Source organism: Alosa pseudoharengus, unplaced genomic scaffold (genome assembly GCF_046254945.1).
Source record: "Alosa pseudoharengus isolate Yale_2024_CS ecotype anadromous, Long Island Sound unplaced genomic scaffold, YU_APseudo_1.1 YU_APseudo_1.1_scf_21, whole genome shotgun sequence".
Lineage (NCBI taxonomy): Eukaryota > Metazoa > Chordata > Actinopteri > Clupeiformes > Clupeidae > Alosa > Alosa pseudoharengus.
Window position 1 is genome coordinate 30,304,260 of NW_027468674.1, and position 22,905 is coordinate 30,327,164.

At 41.6% G+C, this 22,905-nt stretch overlaps 1 protein-coding gene across 3 annotated transcripts; it reads left to right on the top strand.

Moving 5' to 3' along the window:
• Nucleotides 1–1,647: 1,647 nt before the first annotated feature.
• On the top strand, nt 1,648–17,862 carry slc6a16b (solute carrier family 6 member 16b). 3 transcript variants are annotated; one of them, XM_076298570.1, is made up of 12 exons: nt 1,648–1,787; nt 4,043–4,269; nt 5,171–5,328; nt 5,603–5,723; nt 6,013–6,191; nt 6,540–6,650; nt 10,893–11,134; nt 11,265–11,406; nt 11,628–11,829; nt 14,694–14,853; nt 14,978–15,140; nt 15,335–17,862. In XM_076298570.1, exons 2-12 carry the CDS (start codon nt 4,056–4,058, stop codon nt 15,650–15,652), a joined length of 2,010 nt encoding a protein of 669 aa, XP_076154685.1. In that variant the 5' UTR covers nt 1,648–1,787; nt 4,043–4,055; the 3' UTR covers nt 15,653–17,862. The 3 variants fall into 3 exon arrangements, with proteins under 3 accessions (XP_076154685.1, XP_076154684.1, XP_076154686.1); XM_076298569.1 differs by lacking the exon at nt 1,648–1,787 and adding an exon at nt 2,429–2,833; XM_076298571.1 differs by lacking the exon at nt 1,648–1,787 and having other exon boundaries at nt 4,179–4,269; nt 4,514–5,328.
• The last annotated feature ends 5,043 nt before the right edge of the window (nt 17,863–22,905 follow it).

The window sequence follows — 22,905 nt, forward strand, 5'->3', positions numbered from 1 at the left end:
ATTAAACTGCTTGCATGATAACATGACATTTACCTGCTTGCGCCACTAACCAGGCTGACGTAACTTGAGAAATTGGCCATACTTATTTACTAGGCTTACAAGTAAAATAGGTCACCTAGTATGTTATTGTGTTTGTAGCAGGTTAACACAGTGGATCATGGTAACTGGCTACTGTGTTATCTCGCTGCATTGCCCAAGCCATTTAGACCTTCAAAGTATATGGTTTTTACGTTTCACTGACTGCTGGTCAGGCTACCCGCGGCCACCTAGTCTATCTTCAGCCTAAATTGAGGAAGCATTGCTTGTCTAAAAATGTATAAATTAAAAAAACTGTGAATGGCGAGGATTGAACCCGTAGGCTAGACTAAAAAGAGCCTTATCAACGCATCAACCTATTGCGCCACATCTTATCACATGGTGAGAAATAACTTATTAAAATATATATAAATCTAATACACCTCAAACCTATGTTAACATGTCAAAACACGAACGTAAATAGCCTAGGCCTACGTGTATCTTGTGATATTTGATATTACATCTCTTTTGTGATATGTAAAATTTTGTGTAAAATGAAGACACATTAGACTTCTCCTGCACATTGTGTGTTTCAATGCGTGTACGTGTTTCACGTTCGTTGTGATATGCATCAGGTTAATATGCAGATTATAGTTCTAGTTTTGTCATTCGAGTTCGAATCTTTTTTATTTATTTGCTGGCGTTCATAATAAAACACTTCACGTAGAGGCGGCCACAGCCTGGCAGCAATCAGTGAAACGTTTGTAAACTGAACCATGATAGGCTACTTTGGGCAACATTGCAAGATAACACAGTAGCAGAAGTCACCATAATCCGCTGTGTTAACCTGCTAAACACAATAACATACTAGTTGACCTCATTTACTAGTAGGCCTAGTACATATCACTAATTTCACTGGGAAATGTCAACTGGTTAGTGGCGCAAGCAGGTTGGTGTCAGGTTATCATGCAAGCAGTTTAATTTAGTAGTGGTTCGAGACCCACGTGGAGTTTATTTAGTTTTATTTATTTGGTGTCATATTCATGGTCCAGCGCATGTAGCCTACTACAGACAACCTGACACTTCCAACGCCGACACATCGTGTTGTAAAGCTTTATTAAACAACAAAGTGGAGCATCACAATGTCTAGTTGAACTTCAGTTAAACAGACGAATCTGCTGCCAGGTATCGGAGGCTAAATCATCAGCTGAACACATCTGCAAAAGAAGGGGGCGGTTACGTTAACTCCAGAGGCAAAGTGAACAGTCCAGCCAGTTAACATGAAAGCCAGTTACCGTATAACACCGGGAACAATTGCAACTGGCTATGGTCAAAAGCGGGCGAAGGCAAGACATCTCTTCAGGTCAGCTTTTTCTTGCGTGTCCTGAAGTTATTCCCTCCGTCTCATTTAGATAAACCTAGGGGGCTGCATGTCGTCCAATTGAATGATAATAAACATAACCTGATTGGATATGTAAACACGGGGGCGGGAAATGGCAATTGGGCCCTTTTCATTGGCTGTAAGAGATCTCTTTGACTGACATATTGGATGCCTACCCATGCTTCAACGTGGCATTGGAGAGAATTTGCAACCTGCCTATTTTATGCATTGCCGAGGCTAAAAGAAAACCATTAGACAATCGTGGCGAGCTGAAGCCTACAGTAAGGCCTTTACAATTATTTCTAACTTGCTGCCGTTCGCAATTTAGCAAATTATTGAAAAACGTTGTGCCTTTGGGAAGTTCTGCATTCCATCACTGTGTTCGGAAAAGGTAATTATAGTAGCCTTGTAGCCTAAACTATCTCTATCTGGATATGTATTTGATTAATTCCCACAGATCTGTCACAGACCACAAAATATAGCTTATAGCCTACTACTTTATCTCGTTCTGTTCAATCGAACGGACAAGCATGGTTGTTGTTTTAAAAATAATTTCCTTTGTATGGCAAAACATCATCCATGGAAAACTGATTTCGCCTGTAGTGTCCAGTGTGTACATCTCTGTTCCAACAACAAAGTTACACTCATCATAACAGCCAAATCGAAATGGTAGCCTAGTCGTGACTCGTGTCCATTTCGGGCATGTGTGATTGTTGTTGGCATATTCAAGAAGTGAGCGCAAGTGTACTTGCAAGTGTGTGCGCTTGGCGCGCCACCCCCATCATACAAGTACTAAGGATATTGCATCAGCATTGTTATTTGGCTTTCTCTGAACAGCTGTTAGGCCTAGCTATGTGGCGCCGCGCGTTTTTTCCCGGTCACCACCTGTGTCTGTCACATCCACATGCTATGCGTTGCAAAGGCTATTGGGCTATATTTGAAGAATACCTACCTGTAATAGGTTGGCTATAGCCTAGGCCTACGCTGTATTTAGATGGATGGTGAATAGCCTACAGCACTACGTGTCTTGGATGAAGAATGGTGTGACGTCACCACAACTGTATCAGAAAATAATTTTCATTATCTTTCATGTCAGTGAACTTGGTTAATGTGATGTGTTACACGGCAGTTTTCCTTTCTTCAGCTTTCTCTACACACAGACAGACCACCACCCAACTTGGCTTGTCATTGAGTGTGGGAGGGCAGGCTTCCACGCAGAAGGCGGGGCAGAACCTCGCCTACGCTACGGCTTTACAAATCGGCCACGAGGTCTCTGGTTCTTTCAGTTATTTTTTTTTTCTCAGTCCGTGGCTAAGAAAAAGCTGTAGGCTATCGCGGTGTAGAACCAAAATACGTAGGGCAGATCAGTTGGCTACTTCAAGACACGAAGCTCTGAAGAGTTCCGACAGTGTGAAGTCACCGCGCCTGTCGTGAAGGGTAAGACATCACCGATGATCAGAGAAAGCGCACGTGTGTTCTATCAGTTCTATAGATAGCCTACATCCACTGTGGGGATTCGGAGATTGGTTATGTCGATACAGTGTAACGATCTCTAGGCTACATTAGGCTGCATGGCTTGATTCAAGCTAATTGTTCGTCGCCTGGGCAGCAGCTCAGCTGGCCCGCGTTTTTTACAGTCTATGGCTAAGACGGATAAACAAAGCGATGTAACCTAGGCCTAGATAAGTCAAACGGCAACGTTGTTACACGTTGCTAATTTAGAGACAATGATGTTGAAAAGCACCCCCACATGTAGGCTAGCCTAGACAATCACATATGATTGTTGTAATGTTTTATCGCCTTCGGCTTCTTCTCTGGTTGTCTTAAATAAAAATGAGGAACAGATTTGACACGAGCTTACAGTAGAACCGAATAATGTCCCTCGTGTTTCTCTCATAGTTTTGACTACTTCCACCGCTTCTTATTCTAATGTAAAACCATGAACACTATAATATTCCAATTCCAAAGTCGCACATGTCCATTGCTATTAGGCTATTGCTATGATTTTCATGCATTCATGCTCTCTTTATACTGAACTGAATGTTATGAAAACGGACAGGACGCTTTCAACAGAACAGAGGGTCTATTATGAGGGGGCTGAATGAATTCCCCATATTCACACAAGGACATCATTCTTTTTTACTGTCTTGATTTGTCTGTCTCGGCCACTTGCTTGTTTTGCAGTATGTAGTTTTTCAGTGCTTCAACACTTGACATTGGCTTGTTGCTTGGTTACGTTATCATCAAAGCATCTGTATTGACAAAAGGAAATGTTTTATAATGTTTTTATTGTTGAGCAATGTTAGTTTGGAATTTACAAATAGTTCTTGCAGGAGTATGGAATCTTTACACATAGATATAGGCAAAAATGCAATGCCTTCAGTCATATAAGTTACTTGAGGCTTATGTTATGTGAATTTTCAGTAGGCTACTTGTCGACCATGGAGACTAAACATTGTACTGTCTACTAGGTATGAAGCTCTGATCATTTAAACTTATGTACACAAACCTTAACCTCTACACTGAGTTGTAACACATTACATGCTATAACACTAATATATATTGCACAATATATCTGTTTGTGTGTTTCATTGTATTATCCTGTTTGTGATCAGTGCTGTTGTCTTGCCTGTCTCCCCCTGGCAGATTGCAGGCTGTGATGGAGAAAGCTCCATTGCCTGGAGATGAACGGGACACAGGTGAGGCACAGCAGGGAGCCGTGGTGGACGTCGCTGGTGCGGACGGTGCCGAGGCGGTGACGGCGCGTGATGGCTGGGACAGTAAGCTGGAGTATGTGCTGGCCCAGGTGGGCTTCAGTGTGGGGCTGGGAAACGTGTGGAGGTTCCCATACCTCTGCCACCAAAATGGAGGAGGTGAGCAAGTATCTGTATATTTGTCTAATTTCTGCCATTCCTGGATAACACAGAAGTAGCATAGAACTGCATCTGTCTCCTCAGAAAGGCATTTACAGTATGTGTCTGTTTAGCAGCTACATCTGTTGTTGATGAGTGATTTATTGTGGCTGATCTTGATGAGCATGCAATACTGATGTCCTGTATGGAGCTGATTTTCATACAGGATTTGGTGTGTGTGTGTTTGTGTGTGTGCGCCCCACAGGCAACGCAGACCATAAGGATTGTGATTAGGCAACGTAGGGTAGCCACTGCAACGAGTCGACACTGAAGCAATAAACCAAGCTTTAGGGATGTATGTTAGTGTTTGCTGGAAACATGGTCCGAAATGGGAGCCTTTGTGTTGTGTCTGTGTTTGAGTGTGACCATCACCTCAAGCTGCCATGTGCAATGCCTGTATGCACTCACGTGATTTCATCTGCACGGAAACGGTAGAGTGGTTCCCCTTTAGAAAAGGTAAATTAGGGTTAAACATTAACTGAATTGTAAACTCTTCACACTTTGCTATATAGGCTAATGCTTAACAAACCTGTGATAAATGATGTGGAAAGGATGAGGAGGACAGCTGCAGCAGCAGGTTACTTCCATAGATATTAGAAAGCTTGATAGCATTGGGCTCCAAAACATACGTAAAATTTGATTGCGGACAAGTGTTGCCCATAGACAGTAAGGTGTTTGCGCCCAGCGTTATGGCGGCCACGTTCACGTATGCCACCTAATAAAACTAACGGACAATGTGGTGTCTAGCTTTCTAATATCTATGGTTACTTCCACTTGTGCTCCCATTGGCAGTAGCGACTGATCACCAGCAGCGTGACGTTCTGTAGCCTGACTGCTGTCTTGTGTCCTGTCCTCCACCCAGGGGCCTTTCTGCTGCTCTACATCCTGCTGATGGTGGTGGTCGGCGTGCCCCTGTTCTTCCTGGAGCTTGCAGCCGGGCAGAGCATCCGGCAGGGCAGCATTGGCGTCTGGAAATGCATCTCCCCAAAACTGGCGGGGATTGGCTACTCCAGTTGCCTGGTAGGTGCAGACACCATTGTCAGCCTTCAAATGTTCCATTATGAGCAGTAATCACTTAAGCCCATATTAGCGTGGTGTCCTGTATCCCCATTGCTCATTTTGTTTATTATTTTCTCTTATGTTTTTTTGTTTTGTTGAGTATTCGCATTAGGGTGTCAAATTTCTGTGTGTCAAATTTCTGTGTGTCATTGAATAGATGTTTTATTTTCTAAAACATCCAAAAGAGTTGTGAGTAATACCCAGAGGTCTCACTTTCTGATCTGTCTTTTGTTAGGTGTGCTTCTTTGTGGCATTGTACTATAATGTGATCATTGGCTGGAGTCTGTTCTATCTGGGGAACTCCTTCCAAAACCCCCTGCCCTGGCAGAACTGTCCAGAGGGCGCCAACGGCACAGGTAAATACTTCCTCTAGCACCAAAAGAAATGGACACACCCCTTACAGCAATGCTGTGTTTCCTCTTTTCATGTGGCTTCCTGCTCAGCGGGAAATATGTCTCCGGGGTAAAAAAAATACAAAATAGGCCTAACATCTACCCCCCTACAAGTTCATATGTGCATGCTATCATTGTTGTAATACTTGTATTTGGTAGAAAGTGTTGTTGTAATAATTGTATTTTGCATGAATCATTGTTGTAATAATCATATTTTGCATTAATCCACGCCTCCTCCCTCCCTCCCTATCAGTGGTGAAGGAGTGCGCTGCTAGCTCGCCCACTGCATACTTTTGGTTCCGAAAAGCTTTGGACATAACAGACTCCATAAATGAGATTGGCCAGTTCAACTCCATCATGACCGGCTGTCTGCTTGCTGCCTGGGCAATCGTCTGCCTCGGCATGTTCAAGGGAATCAAGTCGTCTGGGAAGGTGATTTACCCTCTTTGCAATGCAGATCCCCATTTCAGCACTTACATCCACATACATATGATCCTCATTAAACCCTGAAGATTTCCAGCTCATTTTCTGAAGTGCTGTCCCCACAAAGAGACTCTCCTCAGTTACTGTGCTTGTGTGGCTTGGCCCCGATCTGACCACAAGTCTGGCCGAGTGGGAGAAATACTGCTCTGAAATGCATCCAAGATCATTACTTTAAACGGGCATGAAAATAATAATGAGAAAGTTATGTGCTGTTGGCAATGTCTCATGTCTTGCAGTTGAACTAGATTTTTTTTTTTTGTTTGGACCTACTCCTCACCCTTTTCCTCCCTCTCCCAGGTGATGTACTTCTCCTCCGTGTTTCCATATGTTGTGTTGCTGTGCTTCCTCATCCGAGGCTTGCTACTTGATGGAGCAGTGGATGGCCTCAAGTATCTGCTCTACCCAGAGGTAATACCTGTGTGCAAACTCACACTCACAGTTACTCTCACTCTCAATTACACTCACAGGCCTACTAGCTTGTAGTAATTAGGTTTTGTCACCTTAGAGATGTAACTCGGCCTAACACAATGATAATATGGTGATTTTTGACTTTGTAAAGCTTACCTCTGACCTCTGTCTTTGGCAAATCGTTCACTTAGAGATATGTATCCTAGCTAATTTTCCTACTTAAGTGTCCACAAGCATTTGAGCATAATTAACAAGCTTTTTTGGTTAACCGCATGAATAAAAAAGTCTCATAAATTCAAAGCGAAATTTTCCCCTGTGCAATTAAATTTTTTTTTTTTTTTTCTTGTGGTTGATCCTTTCTGGTAAATGAGGATGAGTTGGATTCTACAGACACCTACAGGCTTTGTTATTCATAGAATATCTCCAGCACGTATTATAAAGGTCACTTGCTAACAGCCATATAGCTTCCCTTGTACACCCTATCAACAGCCTCATTGACACAAAAGCGAGATAACTTATACAAAATAGGGGACTTACGTGGTTCGCGCAGATCCGATGAGAAAATATTGTGTGTGTGTGTGTGTGTGTGTGTGGGGGGGGTTATAACTGAGTTTACAAATCACGCTCAGATGCGAACGCATCTTGATGTGATGTGAGACAAGAGCCCAATTAAAAAGTTGTCTGATCCAGCAACGATTATGTGAATGCAGCCCTATGCATTTAGCCTATTAAACAGTGGAAGCTATTTTTTTTTGCCGCGGATGCAACGTGAACAGAACGCTTGCGCTGGAATAGCCTCCCTGTTTGTGTGACTACAGATATATGCGTCTGAAATGTCAGCTGGAATGTGAACCCGGCGAGGAGAAATGCTTATTGATGTCACAGGTGGGCTAGTTGAAACTTTCAACTTCTGTCAGAAAAAGACGTTGAGATTGGTGTAGCAACGTAGCATAGGCTGTTAAAGTTAGCGATATTGGACAGAAATATAGACATAACGAGTTCATTTGATGAAGAATACGTGCAGTTTGAGCCATCTAGATCGACAAAAGGTGAAGCAAATTGGCATAGTCTACTTTATCAGTATAGCAAAGGCTAATGTGAATAACTAAATAGTTGAATTAAATGCTCCTAAACTGGGCTGGTGCGTTTTGTCGAGTTCAGAGACAAAAGCAGTGCGACAGGGTAATGCTGTCTTTTAAGAAACATTCAGTGGCCTGATCAGTAGGGCTAGTCTGTGTCTACAGGGTTTAACATGTAATGTAAACACAGTTCACACAACTTTATTGGTTGGTTAAACACACTAGCACAATGCCACAATCTGTAAATAGCCTATAGGCTGCAGGTTAAAACATTTCAAACCAATTTTACAAATTAAAGCCTAGTCTACTCTACCCAGTTTATTTATTACCGGGTTTGGTCCAAATATTCAGACTTATCTTATTATGACTTTAGTCAGATTTTTTTTTTTTTTTTTTTTTCCGCATGCCCAAATTCCCGTCAATGAGTCCCGGGACACTGAAAGACCGGGGTACACGAAACTTGGTGGGCATGTAACCCCACATGGATAGCATGGAACCATCGTTTTTCGTTTTGATTTGTAGCCCCCCGCTGGACTGGACCCCCGAAAGGAGGGTAGGGCAGACACAGTTTTCTGTGAATATCTCGAGAACTGTAGGGTTTAGGAGGACCATTTTTTTTTTGTATGTTGATCTCAAGGGGCCATGTCAACCCATTCCATAACCACTCATTTCATGTATAGCGCCACCTAGTTAAACACAAAAAAGTAAATATGAGGTGTTGTAATCGCAGGTATCTGTGACCTAACATAGTTAAAACTGCACTAAATTGGAAGTGTAGGATCATTATGACACCCTCTGTATGCACGCCAAGTTTCGTGGAATTCCGTTCATGGGGGGCCACACAATAAATTAATTTATGTTACTATACACCAACTGGCCTGTAGGTGGCCGGAGACAGTTTTCTGTGAATATCTCGAGAACCGTAGGGCCTAGGAGGTCCACCTTTTTTATGTATGCTGGTCTTATGGGGGCATGTCAACCCATCCCATTACCACTTATTTCATGTATAGCGCCACCTAGTTAAAAATTAAAAAGCAAAAAATTAGGTGTTTTCATCACAATATCTCTGGCTGACAAGGTCAAAACTGCACGAAATTAAAAGTGTAGGATCATTATGACACCCTCCGAATGCATGCCAAGTTTTGTGTACTTTTGTTCATGGGGGGCCTTACAATAAAATAATGTATGTGTACATTTAGTGACATACACCAACAAGGATTCCCGGGACACTGAAAGACTGGGGTACACGAAACTTGGTGGGCATGTACCCCCACATGGATAGCATGGAACCGTCATTTTTCGTTTTGATCTATAGCCCCCCCGCTGGACTGGACCCCCCAAAAGGAGGGTAGGGCAGACACAGTTCTCTGTGAATATCTTGAGAACTGTAGGGCCTAGGATGACCATTTTTTCCGTATGTTTGCCTCCAGGGGTCATGTTAACCCATTTCATGTGCACACATGTGCACAGATACACACACACACACACACACACACACACACACACACACACACACATACATTCACAGTAATCATACGTATGACACATACTCACACAGTAGACATATGTACGCTTGCATGCACAGGCACATACGCAGGCACAAACACAAGCACGCACGCACACCCACACACACACACACACACTCACACACACACTCACACACACACACACACACACACACACACACACACATAACATAAACATAACACAAACAATCAAGAATTTCTCAATTATAAACAGGCAAGATGGAGGTGGGGTTTTATAAAATGAATTTTACATGTGAAATCTATGAACTAATCATGTTTTGGTACTTGTTGTCTAGCAGATACCAGTGAGAATTGAGTGTGGATAATGCAATTTAGTGAGACAGTTAGAATCATATAGGCCTTTCAGCGTGATTTCTTTTTGTGGAAAAAATGTGCTGGACTGGGCGGCGGTCATATTTTGTACCGCGCTGCGGTACATCTAGTTCAGACTTATTCTAATAGTCTACTATGAAGTGTCCATTAGGCCTATGAAATCTTCAGAAATGTCTGATAACTTAAGGCACAAAGAAAGAAAGAAAGAAAGAAAACTCATGTAGATTACTGAGGAGGAGAGGAGGGCCAGGCTAAAGCATGTTGCCAAACAGCGCAAGTGGGCCCCTTCACACTTAGGCCCATGCCAAAAAGAAGAAATAAAGGTATTTTTTTGTAAAAATTAGTCATTTTGTAGTTTGTTTTCTTTATAAAGAAAACAGGCAACTTACTCCATGGAAGCTATGCACTATTGGCAACAATGTCACTCGCGCTTGTTTTGCTATGAAACGGCCATTTCCCTCTTTGCGCGCCCTTCTCACCTTTTTCACCCCTGACCCGTTTTCATGCCTGTTAATTCAGTGCCATTGTAATGTAAAAGCCTGGGGTGCAAAACTATCTAAGTCTTACATAATGTTGGGTGTATGTATGGTGTATCTGGTTTTATAACCATGTTATGATATGTTTTCCTCTATCCTAACTGAGACCTGAGGTGGTAAACCAATCCAGCCAGTGTGGAGGAGTAACTGCAAGGGGCGGGCCATGATTATTTTCCTTTATCGCATTACAGAGGGAAAATGTGATCTTAGAAAACAAAACGGACCCCTCTAGATTGCTCTAGTAGTGTAGATTTATTATGGTTTGCGGTAATTCAAGGTCTTGTGATGGTACATTTGGTGTGAAGAGACATTTCGCCCCCAAGGTCGGATTAGTTGCATAACTTCTGTTGACTTTTAGTTCCTTTTGAGCCTTTTGAAAATGATCAAATGCACTCACAGGAACTGTAAAGTAAATTGTATATATCTTCTTAACAGTAATACATGAATATGGGTTAACATCTTGTTTTATTCTTTGTTTGTCAATGCTTTATGTATGGAAAATAAAATGCAAAAGTGTACAGAAGATATATTTTACTTTAACTACCCACAGCATGAGATCTATGTGTATTGGCCCTTTTCACAAGTTAAAGGAGAACTGGGACAATTTCACACAGATCTCTGTTTCTCGAGGTCACCGAGGACTGTCGGTACGAGAGAAAACAATGTTGCTACCTTGGTCGAGTCGCTGCAGCCAAACAGCTAGAGTAGCCAGGCAGCTACATTGCTACACTTTGGGGGCATCTTTAAAATCATGTATCTCTCTCTCAGCTGTCGATCTGGAAGGACGTGCAAGTGTGGCGGCAGGCCGCCACTCAGGTGTTCTTTGCGCTGGGCCTGGGCTTCGGGTCGGTTATCGCCTACTCCTCCTACAACCCGCGGCACAACAACTGCCACCGCGACGCCATCATGGTGGCCTCCGTCAACTTCATGACCTCCGTGCTGGCTTCGCTTGTCGTCTTCTCTGTACTCGGCTTCAGGGCCAAGAAAATCACCTTAAGCTGTGTTACCCAGTAAGTGTGTGTGTGTGTGTGTGTGTGTGTGTGTGTGTGTGTGGGTGTGTGGGTGTGTGGGTGTGTGGGTGTGTGTGGTGGAGGGCAGTTGCTTTGCAATCTAAAGTCAGAGTTCCCATGTGTCTTGCAGGAATCTGGAGCGCCTGGAGTTTGAGACGGGTCAACATATCAACATCACCGAGCCCGACGCCTACAATGAGTGGCTTCGGGTGGCAGGCCCCAGTCTGCCCATAAACCTGACCAACTGCACCATGGAGAGAGAGATGAATAAGGTTGAGATTTCCTTTGACTTATCCCACTCATTCAATACATTCTAACCTTCTCGTATAGGGGACTCGTGTATCCTCTTTTGCTCTCTCTCTCTCTCTCTCTCTCTCTCTCTCTCTCTCTCTCTGTGCGTCTCTCTTTCTCTCTGTCTCTCTTTCTCTCTGATTCTCTCATCATGCAACCGATTAACAATCCTCTCTCTCTCTGTCTCTCTCTCTCTCTCCAGGGGGTTGAGGGCACTGGCCTGGCCTTCATAGCGTTCACGGAGGCCATGACTCTGTTTCCGGGCAGTCCCTTCTGGTCAGCACTCTTCTTCCTTATGCTCCTCAACCTGGGCCTCAGCACCATGTTTGGCACCATGGAGGGCATCCTCACCCCGCTCTATGACAACTTCGCCTCCCTCGCCAAACGCAAAACCGCCTTTACAGGTACAGGCCCCCCTTACACATACACACCCACCCACCCACCCATCTTATCATGTGGGAGCAGCGGTTTCGCCGCCGACTTACAACAACAGAAGGGTCACTCGTACAAGTGTACTTGGCAGTCTGAAATGTTCACATCCAGACCCACTGACTCCCGCATGTATAAGAAAAATACGGTAACACTTTATAATAACTACACACAATTCATCATTTATTAAGCCTTTGTTACTTATTAGTTAATGGTTTGTTCATCATTAGTAATTTCTTGTTCATACATAATTTATCATCAGTAAAGCATTTGTTCACACAATTATAAATGGTTTGTTCATAGTAAATACGCCTATCCAAAAAATATGTTTGTAGTACATGATTTATACTTAATAAGTAATGAAACAACCACTTATAATGAAATCATTTTCTTATTATAAACCAGTTGCAAACTATTACAAAATGCTTTGTTCATCATTTGTAAAGCATTGTTCCTATGTTAATTCTCATAAATAAAGTATTTGTACACACAGTTATAAATGGTTTGTTCATAGTAAATAAGCCTATATCTAAAATATGTTTATGAATTATTGTTAATACTTAATAAATTATGCAATATACACATACACTAATGATTAATTAGGGTGAGGATACATATTTTATAAACCACTTCCTAATATTATAATTCATATTTAAGTGGTTAGTTAATGATATTTTGTGAGCTTATCTAAAGTGAGGACTTTCTATGCCTTGCAACACATTTTCAAATGAGTTGTAAAGATTACATTCACATTCATTCATTTAGCAGACAAGCGACGTACACATGTCAATTAAATTGAAGGCCATTGACATAACATAACAGTGAAAGCCGGGAATCGAACCCCCAACTTTTCAGGCTACTGCATGCTAGTCCTGCTCCACTACACTACCTTGGCCCAGATAGAAACCCCTACAACTATGAAAGAGTTTCTGTTTTCTTTTACTACACACTGTTATTAAACATCTGTAAACTATTATTAAACGCTGTATTCTTCATTTGTAAAGCATTATTCCTACATTAATTCTCATCTGTAAATCATGTTTACACACAGTTAAAAATGGTTTGTTCATAGTAAACAGGCATATCTTTATTATATTTTTGAATTCACTGTTGTAGTACCACTGGGCAGAGGTAGTGTAGTGGATAGGGAGCCGGGTTAACATGCAGTAACCCATAAAGTTGGGGGTTCAAACCACAATCTTGGTTCATTGACATGTGTCAAGTCGCTTTGGGGGAAAGTGTCGGCTAAATGAATAAATGCAAGTGTAAACTTTAAAACTCATTTGTAAATGTGTTGCAAGGCATAAAACGTCCTCACTTTAGATGAGCTCACAAAATATCATAAACTAACCACTTGTAACTCCTGAGTTAATTATTAATTATAGTATTAGGAAGTGGTTTATAAAATATGTATCCTCACCCTAACTAATCATTAGTGCATGTGTATGTAACAACTGTTAAATAATGGAAATATTACTTAATCAAAAACATATTATTGCATAATTTATTAAGTATTGACAATAATGTATAAATATATTTAAGATATAGGCTTATTTACTATGAACAAACTATTTATAACTGTGTGAACAAATGCTTTACTGATGATAAATTAGAAATTATTAATGATGAACAAACCATTAACTAAAAGTAACAAAGGCTTAATAAATGATGAATTGTGTGTAGTTATTATAAAGTGTTACCGAAAATACTGTCCACTTTTGTATATTTTTGATAATCTTGTACACTGTGTTAGCACTGTAAAATATTTTGTCCTGTAAGATGAGCTTTAATTCTTCAAATTGAGTTTAGGTACGTTGTCATGGAATATGATTGGTTTTTATGATGGCAACCTTTTTGTATTAGTAAAAGCAGTCTGAAGAGCAGTGCGCCAGAAACGCCATGCACATTAAAAGTATAAACTGTAGCTGTTTTTGGTGTGCAAGTTTTCATTTTTTCCTCTTTTAACACTTGCTTTGACTCTGCAGCCAACCACTAGTGTTTTTATGAAAAGACCTTAAGTTTGTGACAATATCTTGAGTTTGGTGTGGTGAAATAGCAGGGGTTATTTTAGCTGAACATAAATAGGCTTGGCGCCAGGAGAAGAGAGTCCCATAGGGGCTGGAAGTTCAAAGCAATGGTTCCGCAGGGTCAAAGGTCGGTAGAAGGAAAATAGAATGAAGATCTAGGCACATATGTATCGCCTAATTTGGCGAAGAAGACATAGGAGATGTTTCCTATTCTGAGTTCACAAAAACAAGTGACGTGTAGTTGAAAAGGGGTATGAAAGCTGGACAATAACAGGTTACAGCTAGCTTACTTCTTGAACTAATGCTCAAGACGCAGTCCGGATTGCTTTAAAGCTACACTTCTTCAGTATCCTTTTGCTTTGTCTGAATTAGTTTTAATCAGTGGATTGAAATTTGACACATGCCTTCCCTTCATTTTTAATTCAGCTCAAATACACAAACCAATACCTCACTGGCAGTCCAGTTAGGTACATGTGTGAAAACAATTTGTAAAAGTTCCTCATTACATTGTTATACATTGTTAAAGGGGGGGTTCAGGATTTTGGACATAGGACCTCATTTCCAAGTTAGCAAGTACGAAATTTATCAGTGGAGACCGTTTTCAACACGTTTCATCCAGTCCTACTAGTTGCAGAGTTCGCAGGTGCTAGGCTAGCGCAAGTCATCAGTATGTGTTAGCCTGGCACTAAAAACAGTCTTACCCACTCCACAGTACACCCGAGGCAAATAAATTATAACGCCAGACTATCAATGTAAATGTCTGTATTGCCACCCCTTTAAGCTTTTCTGTTTGTGTGTTTTGTCTTGGCCAGTGTTCAGCTGCACATTGGGCTTCCTCATCGGCCTGCTGTTTACCCAGCGGTGTGGTAACTACTTTGTGACGATGTTTGATGATTACTCTGCCACCCTGCCGCTCATCATTGTCGTGGTGTTCGAGACCATCAGTGTTGCTTGGGTCTACGGGGCGGATCGGTAAGAGGGCATTCGCACGCACGCACTACAGTTGTGCTCATAGGTTTACACACCCATGCTAAAGTTGACTAAAAAGAGGAATAAAAAATCGTTTGGAAATTGATCTCTGTAATTGTTTTGACAGGTTTCTGGATGACATTGAGAAGATGCTTCTCTGGCGCCCCCCACGGATCTATAAGTACTTGTGGAAGTATGTGTGTCTCTTTGCTATGGTTGGGTTGCTCAGTGCCAGCCTCGTACGAATGGTTTTGCAGCGGCCCACCTACAAAGCCTACAATCAGGATTTGGTAAGTCTGCAAGAGGTGCTCCTTACAGTTAGACATTAATTTGAAAATACAGAAATGCAATAATAAAACAAAGAAATGGAGGCAGATATTGGAACATTTGGTGGTCATGGTCATTTTCATTGTAATAAGTTTTAGCGTGATGCCTGTTTAAGTGTATTGATTCTGATCAACACTCTCTCTGTCCGTCTTGTCAGGCATCTGAGGAGACTCTTGAGTACCCTGACTGGGCCCTGGCTGTTCTGTCCATTCTCATCGTTTGTGCCACTCTACCCGTTCCCGTCTGCTTCCTCTACCACACCCTCCGCGAGCACCTCAGCCAACCGGCTGGAGGGGGCGGGACCTCCCACAGCGTGGTGAACGGCCACTACAGACCGTGCAGCACCACAGACCAAGACGCCACGCCAGTGGACGCGCGACTGATGAGCGAAGCTGGAACTCCTCTGACGCTGGCCGAGGACAGCCAAGGGCTCCTCTTTGAGTCGGAAGGGGTGGCGGAGTCAACAGGGCTGTGAGCACGACAGCAAACACTTATTTTTTTAGGAGAAGAGTGAAGGCCCAGATATGTTCAAATGAGAGGATTCTATGTTTGTATGTGAACATAAAAAATGAGATTACATGACTGATAGTGTAGAGGACTCGGAAAAGTGTCTGTTTACTGAACCGTTGGGCAATTAAGTAGTTACAGAACCTGAAAAAGGTGCCATACTCTTTGCTGTGTCTGTGAAACACTCTGTCACCTGAGGGCAACAGAATGGGGATGAATGGTGCCCGTAGGCACACGTTGGCATCTCTGCCAGCCACGTGGGCATCTTGGGTCTTTTTCTTGTATCCTGTTACATTTCACGGTTGCTCCGAGGGCCCAGCCACTTGAATTTCGCAACACATTTCTTGGTTTTACTTTTCCAGACATTTCTAGAGCTGCTGTTTTTGGAGAAACAAGATCTAGCTATTCTTTCCCAGGCTTTTTTCTCTCCTGGAAGAGGGTTCTGCTGTTTCAGTGTTGCATCTGAAGGTTGAGCGCTCGGCTGTTCCCAGGCCAGGCTGAACCCCCCCTCCCCCACACACACACACACACACACACACACACCCCAGCTGGACTCCAACTGTGGGGGAAAGATAAAAGGATCTCATCGTTTTCTCTCCATCTGAAGAGATGTGGTTAGTCTGTCAGTGCCTTCCACCATTTTCTTTTTTTGTTGTTATTTTTATTATTATTTTTTTTTAACTCCTGAAATATTTTTTTAATGTTTACATATTTGTAGATTTATACAAATATCTAAATTAACTTTTAATCACAAATGTGTCGAATCAATACCAACATGCAGACGCTAGTGCAGTAGGAAAAACATGAACCTGGTCATATGCAGAATCCCAGTAGTATAACCATTAATGTGAGCCATCACTACAGGTTCATACTCAGTCCTTTTTGGTGCTTCAGCTAAGCCAGTGGTTCTCAAATTGGGGGTTGCCAAAAATATTGGAGGGGTCGCGAAATGATTTGCAGTCTGGATTAAAGACAAAGACTAAGATTTTTAGTCATAGGCTGCCATTGACATAATGCCTTTGGTGTTGACATAGCCTACCTATGAGAGAAGACATTTTCTGCCTCTGCTTCCAATGCCCATCTCACACAGAAGGGGGTCGCGAGACTTGGCCCGTGTTTTTTGGGGGTCGCCAGACAAAACGTTTAAGAACCACTGAGCTAAGCTATAAAACAGCCTTAAGATATGTATGGATGTATGGACACTAGCCATGAACTCCAACCCTACTCTCTGTCATGCTGTTGTTAAACAGAGTTAGGTAATGCTACCATTTACGCTGGTTGAATAGAACACAATTACCATGTATTTAAAGAACATTTTTAACAACTCGGATGATTTTTCTAATGCTTTTATAGATGTTGTAATTGTTTTTGTTTCTAAATATATAGTACTACATATCGCTAGTCAAGATCTGTGGGTTAAAACTCAACCGGGCCAAAATATAATGTGCTGAATGAATGAACAGAAGTGTATTGAACCTGGACTGGACTGAAGAGGGTTTGTTTAAATATGTTGTCAGAAGTCTGTAATGTGCCTGAATTGAATTGATCAGAATGTATATTGTGTATATTTTTTGGCCTTAATTCAGTGTCTCATTTTAAATTATTTTCAAAACTAAGTTAAAAAGGGTTGCCAAGTTTTCTGTAAAATTTTGTTTTTTATTTCTTTTTTAATGACTTTTTTTTTGTTTTAAACACAAATAGAACCTTGGGGTATATAAAAACAAGGATACCCAAAGGTTGGATCATGCAGTAATAATATGTACATATGTAGCTGTTGAAATGTATTATAATTGACATACATTGCTTACCATAAATTGGTCCTTTGTCAAGCCAGTTGTTCCTTTCATCTCTTCAATGTTTTTACAGTTGAGGGATTACGATTAGCAGTATTCATCACAACTTAAAGCTTGTTACCTTGCCACAACTGAGGAGTTCAAAATGTAAATATGCTTTGTCATATTTCAGTGTATTTTTATGTGTGCTCAGTGGGATCGTATGTGAGCTGTCACCCAGGTGTTGTGGAGAAAAGGGGCCATTGTGGGCTTCCTGACATTCCTCTCATCCAAGTGTCAGATGGGCTGTTATTGGTGCTCTCAGGTCATTGTATCGCTATCCTGCTTTTGTAAGATAAATACAGGTCCTGGTTTTCTATATTAAATACACTGAGTTTGCATTACATACCCTGGTTTATTGTGCTCTTTGTGGGTTGTCCGGATCACTTGTTTGTTCTTCAATTTGAGATGGGAGGTACCCCTGACGTCAACTCCCTGTTGGTTTGAAAGGAATATCCAGGATGTTTGGGGAATGCCAGACATTTTACACCTGACTGTTTGTTTAAACTTCTGGTTTAAATACTTTCCTATGTTGTCTTTTGGAATTGGACACCATAGACACTGTAAGACACTGTAATGTTGTCTGTCAGAGGTAACTGTAGGTTATGACAATATAGTATAATAGTGGTAATGCTAACATAATGATCTGCCATTTCAGTCTTAACCCTCTGCATACAGTTTGAATTGTTTAACCATATATGTTAGTCTTCGCTATGCAGATATACTCAATTCATCCCCTTCAGCACAACGTAGTGAAAATGAGGCTAATAATGGATACATCGCCCATTTTTTAACACGTCACTACTCCTGAAACCCTTACGCCTTCATTTGTACTGTATGTGAGATTTTAACTTGCACTGGCTGAAGATTGGCTTGGGACATGCTCCATGAAAGTGAGCGGCTGGGGACTGCTGTTGCCTTGGTTGCGGTCCCCACCCGGGGAATAAGGGATGCATGAGATCCAAACGGAGACAGAAAAGAAATGAGACATCTCACCTGGACACCTGAACAGCAGTTGTGCAAGCTAGGTGAAGGTAAGGAATCTTAGAGGGGCCTTCCACCTTTCTACTGAAATAGCATAGTTCTTGGCTTTATATGCTCTTATGTCTGTGTGTTTTCCAAGATTGTATTTTAGTTATACAAATGTGTCTCTTGCTGTAGTTGGAATTGTGGGTATATGTACACGTTACAATGTGTTGAGATTGTGCCGTATCAAGATGGTTACACTTGCAATATTGGTGAATACAAGTACTATGTCACTATGACATTTCAATGCAATACATATCTTACAGGTGGAAACACTGATTATCATATTTAAACCCTTTGATTAATAACAATGTAATAGCCGTAAGTCCATGTGTGGTGTTCATTTGCTGTCAACACAGTGAATTGATTACAACATTAAGGGTAGGTTACCTTAGGGCAGTAAGGCTGAGTCTCTTGGCCAGTAGAAGGTGCTGTTTACACTATGTTTTGCAAAAATGATCACTATTTGGGTTGTGCTACTCGATAAGACTGTTTCTAGTAAATAGCATTTCTATGATGTTTCTCTCGACACACATGTTGTGTGTGTGTGTATGTTTGTGCAAAAGAGAGAGAGTATGTGTGTGAGAGAGAGGGAGAAGGAGAGTTTGTGTTTGTGTGAGTTGTTGACTGGTGTTTTTTCTGTCTGTAGTCAGTATGCTACTCGTGGGCCTGTTGGTGCTGGTTGCTGTGTGTCTGACTGGGACACTGGGTCAGCTTCCTGACCAGAACCCTCCTGAACTGGCTGTGAAACCAGGCGCCAAACCTCTTGCGGACTCTTTCCACCCAGGCTATGGGCAGGGTGAGACAGCTTGAGTTCTGCAGCGGTAGTGTGAAGCTGCTCACAAACAAATACAAAGCAAAAATGAAACACAGAGCAATCTGACCTCAGTGATTCATTATAATAGTTATACTAGTAAATCCTGTTTTAGTGCGGTGTAATGATGACATTGTAATGTACGTGTGTGTGTGTGTGTGTACGTGTGTGTGTGTGTATGTGTACACAGACAACCATGCAGTCAAAGACAATGACAAGCTGGGTGTGTTCATTGCGGCTGCTGTGGGAACAGTAGCTCTGATGGGAGTGGTCTATTGCATCTACAGTCAGTTCTACACCAAACATCCCTACCTTCACACCGAGCTGCAAGAGGACTCAGGTACACACACACACTCACACACACACTCACACACACACACACACTCACACACACACACACACACACACACAATCACACACCATTCACATGCACATGGACAACACTGCTAAACACTCTCAGAGTGAAAACCTCACCCACTACATTTATTACTATTTACCGTAGACACATCTATTACTCACTTTATGTATTTGACAACCTTCAGTGTGACATACACCCCTGAAACAAAGTTGTTCAATCGTATTTAGAGCCACTCAGATCATGTGTTGGCTGCATAGCTTGTTTATAAAAAAGACGTGCATGCAGTGCCAAACCATGTAGAATGCATAACCAGTTTATCCCTACTTTTTTCAAAATATTGTTTTACTCTGGAGAAATAGAAACCTTAATACACAGGAAAAGATTACATTAATACACAGGATTAGATGTTGTGCCAAAATCCAATGTAAAAACACATTCAGAAGCCCCTGCTCAAGTTTAACTTTAAAAAGCACACTACCCACAAATCCGCCATCAAATGGTCACAGACACCAGACAAATGGCCCATCCAACAGCAGTATATAGTATGCGGCATGTCATTGGGGTTATCAAGTGGGCACCCTCATTCACCGATGTTTCGTTAAGTTAGGCCCACGACACCTCATGAAGGCTTAACAGTGAAACCAGCGTCCTGGAGACACTCCCCTCCATGCTGCCACCATATTACCACATTGAAATATCCAACACCCAAAATACTCTGAACCAGCCCAGGCATGGTCAAGGTTGGCCAGGTTGGTCCGTTCCGTTGATGTGGACTGAACCATAGCCATAAAAACCCTGGCCAACCAACCATCAACCTAGGCACAGCCCATCACAAACACAAAACAAATTAGCCAGTTAGCTTAGCCAGTTAGCTTAGGCCCCATCACAAACACAAAACAACTTAGCCAGTTAGCTTACGCCCCATGTTGCCACCAAATTACCACAAAAAACAAATACCCTTACCCAAACATAGTAGTCATACAAAACTGTCATGGTCACACAACACACAACATTCATTACATGCCATAACTACAACCCCAAATCAGAAAAAGTTGGGACGTTGTGTAAAATGCAAATAAAAACAGAATGTGATAATATACTCGTAAACCCATATTTAGCAGCAAAAAAGGACATAGACGACATACTGTATAATTTTTTTTTGGACTATTTCATGGAAAATATATGTTCATTTTCAATATGATGCCAGCAACATGTTTTAAAAAATGTTGGGACGGGGACATGTTTACCACTGTGCTGCTTCACCACTTCATTTAACAACATTCTGTAAATATTTAGGAACTGAGGAGACCAGTTGCTAGAGTTTTGAGAATGCAATGTTGTCCCATTACTGCCTGATATAGGATTTCAGTTGCTCAACAGTATGGGGTATTTCTTAGTCATGTTTCATTCCATGATGCACCTAATTTGACAGGTCTAAACTGCAGACAGGCCATTTTAGCACCTGGACTCTTCCTCTATGGAGAAATACTGCCTAAATATGTTCAGAATTCATTTTGGCATTGGTTTCCTGCCTGGCCAGATGTGCAAGATGCCCATGTTGTAGGCACTAATGCACCTCCACACCCTTATACAGCGGGGAAAATAAGTATTGAACACGTCAACATTTTTTTCATACTTCCAGTAAGGCTATTCGCATGAAATTAGTATTAATTTAGGTAATCCACACATATATAAAAATCCAAACATTAATGTCTAAAAGTAGTTATGAGTAAAAAAGTGGAATGGCACAGGGAAAAAGTATTGAACACGCCAAGAAAAAGCAGTACACAAAGGCAAGAAATGGCAAGGAATAAACTGGAATCTATAGAGAAATTATCCCTTCTATCTGTGCAAATTGATATAAGCTGGGTTAGTATATACTGGTAGACTATAAAAAAAAAAAATGTTACCAAGGTGTCACACAAGAAACATTTCATGATGGGTAAAAGCAAAGAGCTCTCCCAAGACCTTTGCAACCTTATTGTTGCAAAACATATCAATGGAACTGGTAACAGATGCACTTCAAAACTTCAGAATTATCCAGCAAGCAGTATTGGAGCCATTATCTGCAAGTGTAAGGAACATCACTGCATCATCAACTGACCATGCACAGGATCTCCTTGCAATATTTCTGACCAGGAAGTCAGAGGGATAGTCATAAGAGTAGCCCAAGAGCCAAGGACCACTCGGAGAAAGCTCCAGAAAGACTTGGAGGCAGCAGCCGGTACAATTGTTACAAAGAAAATCATAGGTAATGCACTCAACCGCCATGGCCTCTATGCGCGCTCATCCCATGACTCTATTTCTAAAGAAAAACATGCTCAAAGCTCGTTGAAAGTTTTCTACACAACATTTGGACAATCCTATGAATTACTGAGAGAATGTATTCTGGTCAGGCGAGAGCAAAATTGAACTTTTCGGATGTCATACTACACACCATATTTGGAGGAGAAATGGCCCTTTGCATCACCCTAAAAATGCCCTACCAACAGTGAGGTTTGGAGGTGGTGGCATTATGGTGTGGGCTGTTTTTCATCTCATGGTACTGGCAGACTTCATACAGTTGAAGGGATGACGAATGGAGTCATTTTGTTCCGGGAGAATCTTTACATCCACCAGGATGATGAGGATGAGACATGGCTAGACCTTCCAGCAGGACAATGATCCAAACCATTCAGTAAAGGAAACTCTCAATTGGTTTCAGAGAAAGGAAATCAAGGCCCTGACTTTAATCCAATTGAACAGTTTTGGAAGTTAACTAAAGATCAGGATTCACAAGAGGGACCCCTGGAATCTTCAATATTAAAGGACTATCTGTTTAAAAGAATAGGCCAAAATCACACCAGAATATATTTTATATGGGTGGATTATCCGAGTTAATAATAATGTCTAGTGAAAATGTCATGCAAATAGCCTCATTGGAAGTATACTTACTGAAAAAAATGTTGACGTGTTCAATACTTATTTTCTCCGCTGTAAATGCTGGGTTTTGAACTGTGCACTATAACAAGTTGGATAGGTTGGATACTTGGATAGGCCCTCTCCTTTTCAGCCCAGATGAGTCCATGATTTCAAAAAGAATGGCAATTTTTGATTGGTCTAACCACTGGACCTTTTTCCACGTTACCTCAGTCCATTTTAAAGAAGCTCAGGCCCAGATAAGAGGGTGGTATTTTCTGTATCATGTCTCA